Here is a 15,498-nt window from a genome sequence, read left to right as displayed (position 1 = left end):
TTATTCTTCCATTTAAACCCATCTTCATTTTCGTATAAAGAACTATCCATTTTCTCCAAATTGTTATTTCTACACTTCAAATACATATTCTCATTTTCATTCTCATAGAAAGAGTCATTCGAATTGTCGTCTGTATATTTCGCGTTGTCAATACCTTCAGTGAGATCACATAGATTCCAACTTGATTCCATGTAAAATTTTTCTTCTTCGGGAATGGTGTATAAAAGCCTGTAATGGCTCTCTTTATCTGAATCCTGAAACATTGGGAATGAACCCATGTGTTGATCTATCTCTTCATATTCGGAGTCGTCCGGCGATTTGATACCTCGTGTCAGATCTATGTCGAAAGAGTCGAAACAACAGCCGTACCTCTTACGCTGGTCTTGGACGACGTTTGTATTCTTAGCACGTCTTTTGACTTTCTTTACACGACGTGCTGCAAGCCGTTGCCGTTCTACGTTGTGGGATGGAGAGACGTTCGGTGTTGATAAGCTTCGTTTGCGAAGGATTTTTCCACACGATTCTGTAAAAGCGTGTGATTTTTCTTCCATTAATTTGATTTTCTTTGCTGTGTTCCCTTCGCAAATAGAACTGAAACTTTTGGCTTGCCTTGGCTGCCCGTTCATCTTTAAAGGTTTTCTTGTCTAAAAATTTTGCTGCGCTCTGTCAAATACTGCTTGTTATTATGGTGTTAGTTAGAGTAATACTGACCTTCATTTGTTTATTTATATCTCAATAAAAAGCTGCCATTTTTGAATATGTGACGTCATAATCTTTCTTTAAGTGATCTCATTACCGCCCTGATTGTGAAGACACAATTAAAGGTTTAATGGCTTTTGATTCCAGAGGGACTTTTTTCTGTAAAGCTTGAAAGCATCCAATTAATTGCAATCTGTTAATACTATTACGTAGCAGAGCAGATTTAATTGTTTTATAAGAACTCCTCGTCTACAAGGACACACGAGCTAAGACACCTACAGTTTCAGATGATCGCCCGATCAGTCCCGATTGACCTTTTAAAATTGCTGATTTTTTCAGGATGAAAGTCGTATAATATGCAAAAAATATATGTTATATTTAAAACCAGGAGCTATGTTCTCGGAGTTTAAGTTCGTGTGTGCTTATTTTTGAAGCTTTTCCCCCCACTTTCTCAGAACAGAAACTGATTCTGACCTTTTGTCTTTCAAACTATTGTTTCAACTAATGTTTTAATTAGTAAACTTTTAGCACTTGGCTTGCTAGTAGAGGTTTACGAATCGGAAATTCTGCATACCGCAGATTTGTCAACCATTAAATATTCGTAAATATCTCATTGACTTTTCCAAAATGATTCCATTCCATTGTTGCGTCATACAAAGAGAGTGTTTTTGTTTACATCGAAAGTTCTTCTGACCTTGTTTTGAGTGATCGTCAAAACTATTTCGGAAAAAAAAGCTTATTTTCTAACGGATATTTCTTTTCTGCACTCTACTTTTGTTTACGTACCTAATTTCAATTCCTCAACTTAATAGCCTATATACCGTTTCTACATCAAAATGGGTTTTAATTCAGATCTAGGTATTACTTTAACTAAGAATTTACGAATATATAATTTTTAGTCGGTCCTAATTATTAGTCCCTTTAGTGACTAAATTTTGACGAGGTGACTAAAATTAGGGCCGACTAATAATTAAGGCCGACTAAAATTAAGGCCGGCTAAGTTTTGGTCGATAAGGTTTATGTTTCAAACCATTTCATCGTTTTCTCTTTTATTTAGATCAACAAGTATAACTAACACAAAAAAATAATGAAAAACTAACAAGAAAAGATGTTTATGTCACCAGATTTAAAGATCCCCTAAAGAGAGATCGTGGGTAAAGAAATGAGCCTTGGTACGATGAAATCCTGTTAATTCTAATGTATGTCGTGTAAACAGTGTCGAGAATGAGACAAATCAAGACAAAGCCTAATGCTAAAGATATCCAGCCGACAAGACGTCTCGAAAACCGGTGGGTTGCATCGCTATTACATTTGGATTATAAAAAGCTTGCTGGATGGTTTACGAGTGAGTGATGTTACATGACAATTTACAGAACGAAATAGTTGGTTGCTATGGGTGCATCATCATTTTGACGTCATCGTATTTGAAGCGAGAGACAACAACAAGATATGGATGACTATAGACTTGCTACCTTTGATGTAATCGTGTATTGAATCGCACTCAAATGGTAAGCCTATTTATCATTTCCCATTATAAGAATCATACTCTTAGGAGTTTAAAAAGCTGTAAGTCAAATTACATTTTTAAGGGAGTCTTAATTCTTTATAAATGAATGCATTGAAATGCAAAATTAACCATGATCTTCGTAAGCGTTACCCTTAAATTCTGTGTCAAAAGGTGTGCAGTGTTTTTATTTTTGGCCAAAACTTTCCAAACATTTGTCGTATAATAAAAATGTTGGCATCTAGTTAGTTTTTCTCGAAATAATTTCGCGAAAGTGAAGAAAACTGAAAATAGAAATGAACTTTTTGTAGAATAGCGCTATGATTACCACTTTCACAAGAATCAAACTTCACTATGAAAATTTTTTTCAAAAATGTTAATTCCTTCAAAAGATATAAAGCAAATTGTTGAACTGATTGACCCCTAAAATGCGCTTTTTGCTGTTTTTATGTAGTTGTCGGTCTTCGATCTATTGCTCGGTCACCGTATCATTACGAGCCAAAGGGAGTTCCTAGGACTTCTCTTTACACGACAAAGGAATTTTTTTTCTTTGCTCCTTTCTCATATCATTTCTTTGTGATTTCATACTTTTCTCTGATGTTCCTTCGTTCCACTCTCGGGGAATCTTTAGTCACACTGATTTTGATCAATCTCAATTTTCAGGAATGTATCCCCCAGAAAATTATTTTCGGCTGTCAACTTCCTTCCCATTTCCGCACTAAGATTCTTGTCACTTTTCTGGAATCTTTTCTGATCTTTTCGCTATTTTTCCTGGGATAACCGGCATTAGATTGGAAAGGATTTGTTTCTAATGGTACTGTCTAATGGAAAATTTTGTGTTTACTCGTGAAACTACCTATCTTTCCGAAGCTCATTTTTCAACTACCCGAAGTCCTGGTTTTTTTTCCGCTAGTAAAGTGGCAAAATAATTTTAATGAGGAAATGGAAAACTTATAAAAAACGAAGGTAGTTAGTTAGTAGTTATTCCTAGTTATTATACCGAGGGATAGGGCGTAAGAAAACTAATCAATTTTTTGCCACTATCAGTAACTTTGTCAGGACAAATTAATCATATTTGTACTCCACAACAAATTCATTTATTAATCAACCTTCAAATTTTGGTGGTTGAAAAGTTATTTCGTGGGTGTGCGAGCTATAACGACTTCAACTTCCCGTTAGAAGGTTTGTTTTATTTGGTTCATCTGTAGTTTGTCAGTTAGTCGTTAAAAACGTAATCACATTATTTATAAATGATAATTAGTTTTTGTCAGGACAATGAATCTACGGCGCCCGCTTTTGCAACCTTATATTTTGCGCTTCACCGAAACCTGTTGTATGATTTGTGGGGGATTGACATCGTTGGGACTGTTTTTACATTCAACCAAGTTTTTTTTGGATTTCATTTTGAAAAAGTAAGAAGTATTTCTTTGCCTGTTTCTGCTTGTCATCTCCACATATATCTGTAAAGCCCGAAGGGCTAGATAGGCAACTTTAAGCTTTCTCCAGCAAAAAAAAGTGAAGCAAAAATTTGACTTTTTAAATTTCGTGCCGATGGATAGGATCGAGCATTTTAATTGTTTTCGGAGCGCGAGATCAAAAAAAGTAGGCGGCAAACGCTATTTCACAGGAAATCCTTCCAAACCTAGGCTTCACTTTTCGATAAAAGCCGCAAATCTAGCCCTTCGGGCTTTACAGATCTGTGGTCATCTCCCATTTTATTTTCATGAATCTTTCCGAACATAACACGACGCACTCGCGCAATGAAAAATGAAAGTGAATGACGGGTGCCTTAAAAAGCATATTGAATCTACCAGGTAAAAGATGTTCAAAACTACTCCGTTTTTTTTTTTTTTCATTTAGACCTAGTCTGAATCGCAGACCTCTACAAAACCCCATGTAGTATAGGTCTGCTTAATGATCTACCAACCGCTTTCCGGTTCGCAAAGGAAATCTTGGCGAGTTAATAATTTGATTGACATTGATGTGTACGCAAAAACGATCGTTTCGAACGTTTTCAGTGGAATGTTTACATTCGAAATTCGACTCCCAGACCAGAAAAACAAAACAGAAAAAAGATAAAAAACAATCTGATGCGTGCATTACTTTAATGGGATAAACTTTCGCGGGGGATTTGGCAGTCATCCGCGAAAATCCGCGAAATTAAGTCCCAATGAAAATTTGGAAGGGCCTCATCCGCGAAATATTTCTAAACAAAACTCAAAATATGTCAAATAAATGCTATTTGAATTGTTATTTGCATCAAAGAGGCGCCAATAATGTGTATTTCAACAACCAACATGCATGATTCGACAGTAAAAGTCACAAAATCGTGAAATGTTGCCACCCAAAAGTGCCATCCGCGAAATTAAGTCCCCGCAAAATTTTAGAATTTCGCGGATAGGCCCAACCGCGAAATTTAATCCCCGTGAAAGTTTGTCCCATTAAAGTATGTACAGTCTGTAGATTTATTTTTGACTTTTGCTTTTATAAGATATCTGGTCTGTAAATTATCAAAACTTTTCCATCAGCTCTTCGGTCGAAGCTCAAAAAATACAAATATGAACACAAAAGTGAAAGAAAACAACCAGAAACACTTCAATCTCTTCAAAGAATTGAAGCTAAGTACCTGAAAAGATACAAAGGCCACACAGTATTAAAAAGTGAAATGCCAAAGCTGAAGAAAAGTTCTTTGTTTGTTTTAATATTTAAAGACCCTTGTTGAAGGAACAACAACACTCCCTTTTGTAGAATCCTAAAGAACTAATGTCAGAAATATTCAATATGACCCCAAAAATGTACTGTATATACATAACTAGAATACCTTGAAATAATCTGCAACATATCTGTAGAACTGACAAAACAATTTATCTGGAGCCAAAGTGATCAACGAATCCAGTGTGGTAAAAAATTATACACTCATACAAGTCCAAATTCAAGCATCAAACTGTAGTTTTATGAAGCAAAATTTTGTTGGTGCACACTGAAGATACATCAGGGCACTTAAATTCAATAAATCTAATTTCTCATCTTTTACAAAATCTCCACAATAAACAAGAAAGGAGGAAGAAAAACAAGCAAACTTCCTTCCGCCTACTTTTTTTTCGAAATCCAAATATATTTTCCAATCTATAATTTGGTGCCCAACAGAAAATTTAAACATTACGTAATGTTATATTTGTAGACACTCGCCAGCTAAAAATGTCTTTAGCCGTATATCGGCTAAAGGCGGCAAATCTCTGGACAAAGGAAATATAGCTTAATAAGCATTCTCTATAAGGAGCACGAATCCGTTAGTGGATGCCAGCAGCCTAATTTAGACCATGTTCTGGCGTTGCGTTCTGTTCCGTTCCGAAACGAAACGGTTCCGAAACAAGTGTGAACGTCAAAATTCGAAACGTCAAAAAAGAAGACGTTACAAAGCAAAACAGATCGCGAAACGGTTTCGCTCCACTATTTTCATCGGAACGGAACTGCTCCGTTTTTTTTGCTCCGAAACGTTCCGAAACTAATATGAACACACTCGATCCGTAACGAAATCCATACCGGAGCAAAACGGAACGGTAATGTGTGAACATGGTCTTAGTTTAATGAAGGCTTCTAGACAACGGGGTGTTTTCTAGATACCAAGAAAAGTTATTTTTTGACGTCATTTTGATCACGGACTTAATTGTTAATACCCGTTTCAGCTAACCAAACAAATCGTATTTCTGAAACAAAAATGATTTAAACTGGTGCAAGACCTCGTCATTTTCAAAGAAAAAAATATGCTGAATCTCTTTGTTCAGTTGTGCCAAGCTCATTATTATTATTATTAAAATGAATATTACAGGTTGTAGGCACTCAGTGGGCCTCTAAACCGATCTCAATTTACAAATTTCGTGTATTGAATTTCTTTGGATTGCTTTTCCATGCTTCTTTCAACTTTTATGGAAACAGCAGCTACCACCTCAGACGGCAATCTATTCCACGTAGGGATGGTTCTGTAGTAGAACGACTTTGTTTGCGGGCCGCGGAATCCATCACTTGCAAAGTTCGGCTGGAGTTCATCTTTGTGTTGTCGATTCGGACGTGGTCGATGGGTAGTTTTCTTTGGAATCGTAGCTTTATCGTAGAAGTGAAGATGCTTATAGACCTGCACCATCACAAAAAGTTCTACGAAACTCTAGTGTTGGTAATTGTAATCCTCATAAGAGAGATTTTTGTAAAGTTTGACAAGCCTTGTCGCGCGTCTCTGCACTCCTTCAAATAGGTTGACGTGTTTCCTTAGTTTCAGTGACCAGACTGATTGTGCATATGCAAGATGCGGTCGAACGAAAGTATAGTACAAAGTAAGAAAAATGACTTTCATGACGTAATGTTTTAATCGGAAGCACCCGAAAAAGACCGGGTTTTTTTTTGAATTTAAACAGTAAAACAAGTTACAAACGCCCGCGGGCTATTTTGGGTACTTCATGTATAAAACATTACGTAATGAATATCATGAGTAGTTTTGCTTATAGATTTCTCTTTACGAAGACAATTTTCGATTGAATTGTAGAATGTTTTCACAATTTATCTTGCACTTATCAGCATTTACGAAACCACAAAATCATTGATTGTTAATTAAATCCTGTGGATCTCAAAAATACTTGACCTCTTGGCTTAATTTTAGCTTTTCCAATGTTCATCTTAAAATGTAATTTATTCATTATCACAAGAAAAACTAGCCAGTGAAAATTTGACTTCTGAAACACAAAAACTTTTAATTCCAGTTTTCATTCCCTGAGAAACAGGGGACGAGTAAAAGTTTTGCTCTGTCTTTAGGAGAGGGGTCTAACCGAGAATTTTGATATTTCAATAGTTAATGAGAACCAAATGTTTCATATGTTTCTGTTTGTCGCATGTTGGCTAAACAGAATATGGTGCCCTTTTTTTCAGATAATTTTTGCTTTTGGCCTTTTTTTATACGTTTCGCATTGAAAAATTTGCAAGTGCAGTGAGCCAATGAAAAATCTTAAAGACTGATGTGCGCTATTTACTGGTTTTTCAATGCTAATCTTTCGATTGGGTTACCCCAAATGACTTTTTGGGCAACTTTGTTTCCTAACCACCGTTTTACCATGCTACTAATTTCAGTATTGTTCATACTTTAATTGTGAATCTAACGGGGTCTTGACCAAAAAATAAAGAAAATACCGTACGCCAAATGATGTTATAAAACTTCACACCCACAAAAAGTACTCTATTTACAAAAATGACTGAAAAACGTTTTTCACTGAGATTTCGTATAAACGAAAATATCTTGATTTTCTTAATGACTTTGTTTGAACGTAATCGAAAATAACCACAAACCAATCAAGGAAATTATTTGAAATTTACCTATCAATACTTGGCTATAAAAATTTCAGCCACACCTTTGCTTGAACTCAACTTTAAGGCGACAATTTTATTTATCGGAAATGGTTAGTTTTCTCGTCATAGAATGGCTCAAATAGCCCAGAATTCATTTGAATTTTTTTTTAAAGATAACGCATAATAATATGGGCACTTTTGCCTTCACTTACCCCATACAGCCAACGATTTTTAGAACTTATTTGTTTTAGGCTGGCAGGAAAATGCTTTCTAGAGTATTTAAAGGGGGTAAGGTCGTTTTAGCCCAGAGACCCTTAGAAAGTCTGTTTTCGAAGTTCCTTACTGACAAAAACTGATCTTTGGATTTAGCCTGTGCTCATTTGAACATAGACAGGAGACCCGTCCTGTATTTTTATAATTTGATGTATACAGGACGGGTATGACCTGTGAGGCAAAAAATTTACAGTGGGAAATTCGAATTTAGCGCTGTGCTCACTTAAAAATAAAATAAAAATAAAAACCAAATTTCGGAACTTGCGCTTTCTCTAAGAAAGTGTGACCAGTAAAAGAATAACAATATTTGATTGGCTATGTTTTCAACCGTTATTAGGATCTGGGAAATTCAAACTCTCAGCCCATACCATGTAATATATTTCGCCATCAGTAGAATAAGAAATCATAGCATGGATCTCCAGGCTAATTTGAACATGACCCGAACTTAGCAGGACGGCCATGCACCTGTGCAATGAACTAATAGATTTTCTAACGTATGACTAGGGATGGCAGCTGTTCTTTTATCGTGTCATTCACATAAATTGAGTAAGTTTACGCCACTCCTGCAAGAATTGTAATATTCGATCAAAATTAATTCCAATTTGCTGAGAGCGTTTTGGGATTTCATTTGACATTAACTAATACAATATTGATAAACTGAATTTGAAATTATCAAATACGATATATCTCAATTTTGAAATTAGTAGTTGAAATTTTGATTATGGCGTCTTGAACATCTAGACTGTAAACTTTTTTTTATTTTTGATGTTTCTGGTTTTACGGTCTGGTCTTCCTAAATTGATTTGCATCCCACACGTACTTTACCAATTCAAATATTGCATGTAGCTAAACAACTGCCGACTCCGGGTTTATAAACATCTAGGTAGTGTACTTATTGGCAGAAACATCAAAATAAGAAAATAATTTGCAGCTTAGATATCCAGGCTCTTTTTCGTAATCTCTGGATCTCAAGTGATCTCAAGATCTCAAATTTTGACGTACTGCGATTATCGCTACAGGTTCGGCCGCGCGATCAAAACCGTTCTCCCAGTGTTCTTTGTTTTTATTGGTTAACGATTGGATTGATCTAAACTTTGAAGGGCTTGTTTTTGTTTTGACTGAAGAGTAAAAAGAATTTTGCTTTTCAGCATTTTTATCTCTGTCTACAAATCTAATTATCTCGTTTAGGTAGACTTGATCGAGAAGAACGCCTCTGAGATAATATCTGTCAAATTAGATCCGAATTCCCCTCCACGATGAAAATAGTATGAAATTGCTTTTGTTGTCGAGTCAATTCTCTGGGATAGAGGCTTCCTCTCTACCAAGGAAATTGTAATAAAGTATTTTGTTGATTTTTTGAATTTGTCGAGGCCAACAAAATCAAGGATGTGATTGTTGCCAATGGTTCTTTGGTCATAATTATGCTGACATTTTCTGCTCTCTCGGTCTTTGACTTTATTTTCTCAAATAAAAAGGTCAAAAACATGTTTGTTTGATTATAGAAGTCATAACTATAGAAGTGAGTTTGTTTTCCAATATGCAGGGAAGAAAATTTTAATAAAAAAACTGACAAACTTTGATTTTTGGAAACAATTATCGAATGACCTCAAATAGATTGTATTTGTCAGTGTTATCGATGCCTTATCTTTGTTTTGTTTTGTGTTGTTTTGTAATTTCTCTCTTTGTTTGAGTTTCAATCAATTTTCTATATTTCTACTGGATATGCATCGTGTGTCGACTCAGGTTTTAAAAGTTTGCCAATCTTTTATTGTGATAGTTTTGGCACCTTACATGGTGTTTTCCAAGATTTTGTAAATTTTGGCTCAGGCTGGGCTGTTCTTAATCTTTAGAAATTTTCAGGCGTAAGTAAATGTTTTCACGAGGTTCTTAAAAAGCTTAGTTTCTTTACTTAAAAACGTAATCTATTAAAATCAGCACTTTCTAAGTAATTTCTGAAATCCAAGGCGTAAGATTATTCTTAATTTGTTCTTAGTTTTGGGCTACTTTTCAACCTCGTGTTCTCATAAAATTATCCTTATAAAAAGAAGCGTGTACTTTTTAAGGCAGTACGAGAAGTTTTAAAGGCGAGCCTTGCGACACGTTTGAAATTTTATCTTGTGATTCTATTTTAACGACGACCTTCATTTTCCAAAATGATTTTAGCAGTCGTTTGCCAAATGATTGTCGACTGCGTTTTTGGAAGCTTTTCTAATAATGTCAAAAAGTGAGAAATATCAACGTTGTGCTTTTTCCAACGAATAGATAGCTGAAGAAATTTCAGAGAAGGACAGAGTTGTATGGATTTTATATCTGCTCTGTTTGGGGTAACTTGATTTTTAAAGAAACTTTTTTTTTTGTAAAAACACCCACAATTTTTAAAGCCTTTGGATTTTCTTAACTTTTTAGATTTCAAGCCTCAAAATGTTTTAAACATGTTCTTATTTTCACCATTTTCTGGGTATTTTTGTCCAGCATTTCCTAAGAAATAGAGTGCTTAAGAGTCCTCAAAGCCTTAAAATGTTCTGAGCTTGTTCTTAATTCTTTAGTTATCGAAGCCATATGTTCTTATAGTTTGTTCTTATTAAAAAAACGTGTACATAGTTATTGTACAATTAATCTTCTACAGTGGAATCTCCATAACTCGAACATACACGAGGAATACAAATTTGTTCGAGTTAAGGAAATTTCGATTTATAGAGACTTGTTTATAAGGGTTCGTTAGCTAAAGAAACCAGCAAATTTGTTCGAGTTAAAGAGACATTTGAGTATAAAGGTTCGAGTTAAAGAGACTCCACTTTAGCTGGAGGAATTTCAGTGACTGGCTTACCCACCCGTTTTGTTTGAAATGACTTGATTTGGAAAAAAGTGTACACTGTTCTGAATTCATTATCTTATATACATGATTGAGTATCAGCCAATTACAGCATAATCACTTCTAGACAATCAGGTCCTTAAGATTTTTGCAATGACGAAATATATTCACTAAGCTGATGAATTTTTAGCACTTGAGTCTAATGCTTGTCATTCTTTGACATTTTTTGAAAAGAAAGTTTGTTAAGTTTGTCGTTTGGTGTGGATGATTATGGATTAAATTAACGAGATTGCTTTTGCTAATGAGATTGTCCTTCTTTTCACTAATGGAGTGAGATTGGAAGCCGATTGTCTGAAGATAAAGATAGATTACAGGCTGGTCGGTGTTCAAGCAAGGAAGCATTCATTCGATAAATGGCTGGCTGGTCTCTGCATCGTGTTCCTTTACACCATTTTTGTTGTTTTCATCCTTATTTATTTTCTTTTGTTTAAAGCTGGAAGAATCGACCTTGAGGGAAGTGTCTATTATTGTCATTGGTAGATTAGAAACGCGCGACATGTTGAAAAGGGTTCGATGAGAATTTTTTTTCCCTTGATGAATCATTAGGTTTTGCTTCAAATCCAAACAAAAATTTAAGCTCTCAGAAGTGAGTTTCAAAGAGTTTCATATCAAGGATAATTATAGAAAGGGATCAACGAATGAAAACAAACAACGATTTTCGTCAACTTGGGATTACAGAGGATTTATGTTTCGGAAGTTTGTCTTTGTTGTTTGTGAGTATTTTCACTTTGTTCAGTGTCATTTACTTTCCATGTTTTCATGGTTTTAAGAAAGTTTTATCTTCAGACGAAATCAGTTAAACGATTTAATGGTTGGATTATTTGACCTTGGATGTGATGGAGGTTGATGACCAACTGGGCTGGTTTGTAGAGCAAATAGATTGTAGAACCTCACATTTTGGATCCATAGTGTCCACATTATTTTAAGATGGCCATTAGTACTTACACGAATAGTCTATTTTAACAGTATGATCTACGTGTCATTTTTCCAAGCAAAGCAACATTGTTTGATCAGACCTATAAAGTTTCCATGGACAAAAAAACATCCAATAATTTTGAAAGCGTCTGTTGTACAATAGCATATTCGTGACGTACTACTTCGATACATTTTGCAAGACCTCTTGTTGGGCCATCATAGAATAAAGACATGAGTTTGTGTTCTGTGAGTCAGGTTGGATTAGTTCTGAGGGCTCTTCCAATAAATTGATGATTGTTTCCTTTATCCTTTCAAGTGGAGTGTACCAGAGTTTCTCACCATCTAATTTAAAGGGATCTTGATAGTTTTCCAAAGAATCTAGAAATTTTCACAGATCGTTAAAAAAATTCCTAAAAATCGCACTGAAATTGGCGAATGGGAAGTTTAGGTAATTATTTGGTCAACCTTCTGAAACGAAGACCGCCACCGCCCGCATTTTTGAGTCCAAGTTTTGGATTTCAAATATTTTCAAATTAATTTGGTGCCAATTACACGAAGGATAATCTCTTTGATGATTCAAATCGCTCTTCAACCTGATGAAGTATCCTTGAAGTAATCCTCTTTTGAACAAAAATGACGACTTTCCAAAATCATCAATCATTAGTTGGTTGTCATTTATCAAAGGAAATGGATTAGGGGAAGGACAGTTTTCGTTTGTCTTATTTTATTAACGGCTGCAGGGCTTTTTCAAAGTGTATTTCAACTATTTTAACTTTGATATAATGATACCTTCTCCAGTGGTGATATTGCGCTGGGTTTTCTATACTCTTCTGTATTCTTAATGTTTTTAGTGAAGTCCATAGTATATGTAATTCTGTTATTGCTGTTCAGCCTACAGTAGATCAATTTTGTAAATTGGGAGGGACTATCGTACTATCGATTCTGAATATCATTTTGATCAGTCTAGACATATCCTTTTTTTTCAGATTTAACAAAAGATTAAAACTATTCCTGGTTCACAAGGGTAACAAAAGTCACCATATTGCAAAGAGCTGTAGACTTATCGCTATAAAGGTCGAATACTGAAACTTTGGGATTGTTTTATTTGAAAAATATAACTAGTTATGCGATTATCGTCCCGATCTTAGATAAAGAGATTCGATTATTTGTCACAAATTTGATTTGGAAAAAAAAACGAAGAAATATATCGATTTCATCGAGATCACCTCAGGTTTAACAAGATGTGGACAATGAACCATTCAACGCTTGCACCTACCATTATGACTCGAATCAATCAACCAATCAGAATCTCTCCTTTCAACCTCGTTACCATGTCCCTTCTGGTAGCCATTATGATTATCGGTTGCTTTGGTAACTCCGTCATCATTTACGTATTTGCGTATAAACGTCGTGAACAAATCAAGAGGTTCGAGAGATTCCTTTTATTGTTAGCCGTCGTGGATTTGACGGCGTCGTTAGTCATCCCAAGCTCATTTTTTTATTTGACGGCAACAGATTTCCGACGTTGGGATTTTGGGGAGACTGGTTGCCGTATTATCCCTTCCTTACTTCAAATGAGTATCACGATCTCACACGGCGTGCTGATCCTCATCAGTTACGAACGATACCACACCCTCGTTAAACCGTTCAATCCGAGAATTGGTCGACCTATCATCCTTGTTTGGTTGCTCTTTTTCGTATTCCTTTCTATCGGTTTGATGTTCCCTTACATGAAGACACTCACCATCATAGTCAACGAACATTACCAGATTAAAACTTGTATGCCGGACGCGCAACGTATCAGTCTCCTCATGCTCTCTTCATCCCTTCAAGTTTTAAGAGATATTTTTGCCATTGGTATCATGGCTATATTGAATCAACGCATGAACCACGCGCTTACAAAACAACAGCGTGACTTGACGTGGAAACGGGAAAAAATGTCACGCAAAGGGCGTGCACTTTTACGGCGCGTGATTGTTATATTTAGTGGACTTACGTTACCCGTGGACATTTTTCAAGCCGTCTTTTACTCTTTAGTTTTCGCAGGTGTACCACTATCGAAAACTTCATTCAAGGTACTTTCGCACATCAACACTCTGTTGAACATTTTACAAATGGGAAACTCAATGGTCAATATTTTCATTTATTCACGCATGCATGATATGTTTCAACTTCAATGGTGCCGGGCGACCACGCGATCGAACGCGCACAGACGGAGGATTACGCAAAGCGAATATCTTCCCAACGATACAGAAGCTTTAACAAAAAGTTATGGTTCCAGCCGTGAAGGATCTTACGACTTTTGAACTTATGAACGAAATCCTCTACAAGGCTGTTGTACTTGTATTTTGTCGGACAATTGCTATACACAATAACAGAGATTTTTTAGGCGGGGCTCTTTCCCGGGGAGGCACTCAGGTGAAATTGGCAACGTGGACGTGCCGCTGGTCAGGCATAGGGTCCCTTTTTTAGGCTCTGAAGATAGGGTCCTAAATTTACCAATTTTCAACATTTCAAATTCTTTCGATTTTCCTTCCGGTAGGGTCCAAAATTTACCAAACATTCATATCTGACAGGGCTCACTTTTCAAACTTCAACGGCACGTCCCCGTTGGTCGTCAAAGTCAGTGCCCCCCCCCCCCCGGGGGGGTCCTTTGTTAAATAATTATAATTTTATTAACGTTTTTAGTACTAAATAGATCATTGAAAATTTCTTTCATTTAAAGTTTCATTCGATTAATTCTCGATCCAAGAAGTCATACTGCTTTCTCCCTTTCAATATCTTGATGTATTAGATTTCAGTTTTTAGTGTGGGATAAATTTGAGGATCCCACCGGTGTTCGAATTATGGAGACCTCACTGCATAGATATCTTATATAAAACACTAGATAGAGCTACTCTGTCCCTATTTGAATCAAAATAATCCACCATCTTTGATAAGTAGACCATATTTCGGTGCCGGCAATTTGGACGATCAAGCCTATCTTTCGCCTCGTCGCTTCGCGTCATTAAGATTTTCGTGACCGAACTGTGCCCTACTTTCAGCAAAGATAGCGGATTATTTTGCTTCACCTGTCGTCGCTTGGGAAATACAGAGTAGCTCTATCTAGTTTTTTATCTGTGTCGTACTGTATTAAAGCGATTTAGGGAAAGCGAGAACGAGTAAGAGTACTTCCTGTTTATCTTATTCGAGATGTAATCCTTTATGATGCGTTGTTTATTTGTGTTAATGTAATTTGTGCACTGTCTGCATTTTCTTGTTGTTTTTTCTCTTCGAATCACATCGCTGACTCCCTTTTGATAGTCTGAGTATTTTTTGATAAGACTGTCTCCTGCAGTTTTCCACCCTTCTATTGGTTAAATTTAAGGCCTGGCTTTGGAAAATGATCATGGCCAACTAGTGCCAACTAGTATTTTTGGTTGATTCACGAAATTAAATCATGCAAAACGCTGAAAATCGAAACACTGATTCGCGTCATTAGATTCGGGAAAATTTCGCGATTTTTTTTTAAACGCTAAAGTTTAGATATTAATATTAATTCATAATTCTAAGAAATTACTTACTTCGTAGACTTTGGGTGTTGTTTAGCCAGTTTGCCCTGGTTTGTCTGCTTATTTCAGTTTGTGAAATAAATGTTGGTATTTCTTTTCAAATAGCTTTTGCCAACGAATTTTTTCGGACTGGAAACGTCTAAAACTGTCCAAAGTTTTTCGTGAGTCACCGATAAATTAATTTTATGATTAAATAATTGAATTTTTTAGATTTTCAATGATGGAGAAGAAGGCATTGCGTAAAAGGGAAGAAATGAGAAAAGAATAATAAAGTGCCGGCAAGGACTACAGTTTGCGAAAAGAGGTTTGATTTTTTTTAGTTTTTACACCATATTTTTGAGCTTCTGGATGAC

General features: G+C 35.8%; 2 protein-coding genes across 3 annotated transcripts in view; both read left to right on the top strand.

Moving 5' to 3' along the window:
• The first annotated feature begins 1,778 nt into the window (after nucleotides 1-1,778).
• LOC136801031 (secreted frizzled-related protein 4-like) overlaps nucleotides 1,779-15,498 on the top strand; it is a 58,356-nt gene continuing 44,636 nt past the window's right edge. For both annotated transcript variants that reach the window (XM_067057661.1, XM_067057659.1), the window contains exons 1-2: nucleotides 1,779-2,207; nucleotides 15,356-15,449. The gene's annotated coding sequence lies outside the window, so the exon portion shown is untranslated. The remainder of the gene's footprint in view (nucleotides 2,208-15,355; nucleotides 15,450-15,498) is intronic.
• On the top strand, nucleotides 12,585-14,165 carry LOC136801000 (neuropeptide Y receptor type 6-like). The gene has a single exon (XM_067057616.1). It carries the CDS (start codon nucleotides 12,836-12,838, stop codon nucleotides 13,898-13,900), a length of 1,065 nt encoding a protein of 354 aa, XP_066913717.1. The 5' UTR covers nucleotides 12,585-12,835; the 3' UTR covers nucleotides 13,901-14,165.

This window comes from Clytia hemisphaerica, unplaced genomic scaffold (assembly GCF_902728285.1).
Source record: "Clytia hemisphaerica strain Z4C2 unplaced genomic scaffold, Clytia hemisphaerica genome assembly, whole genome shotgun sequence".
Lineage (NCBI taxonomy): Eukaryota > Metazoa > Cnidaria > Hydrozoa > Leptothecata > Clytiidae > Clytia > Clytia hemisphaerica.
The sequence above is the reverse complement of the archived record's forward strand: the minus strand, read 5'-3'. Positions and strand labels throughout refer to the sequence as shown.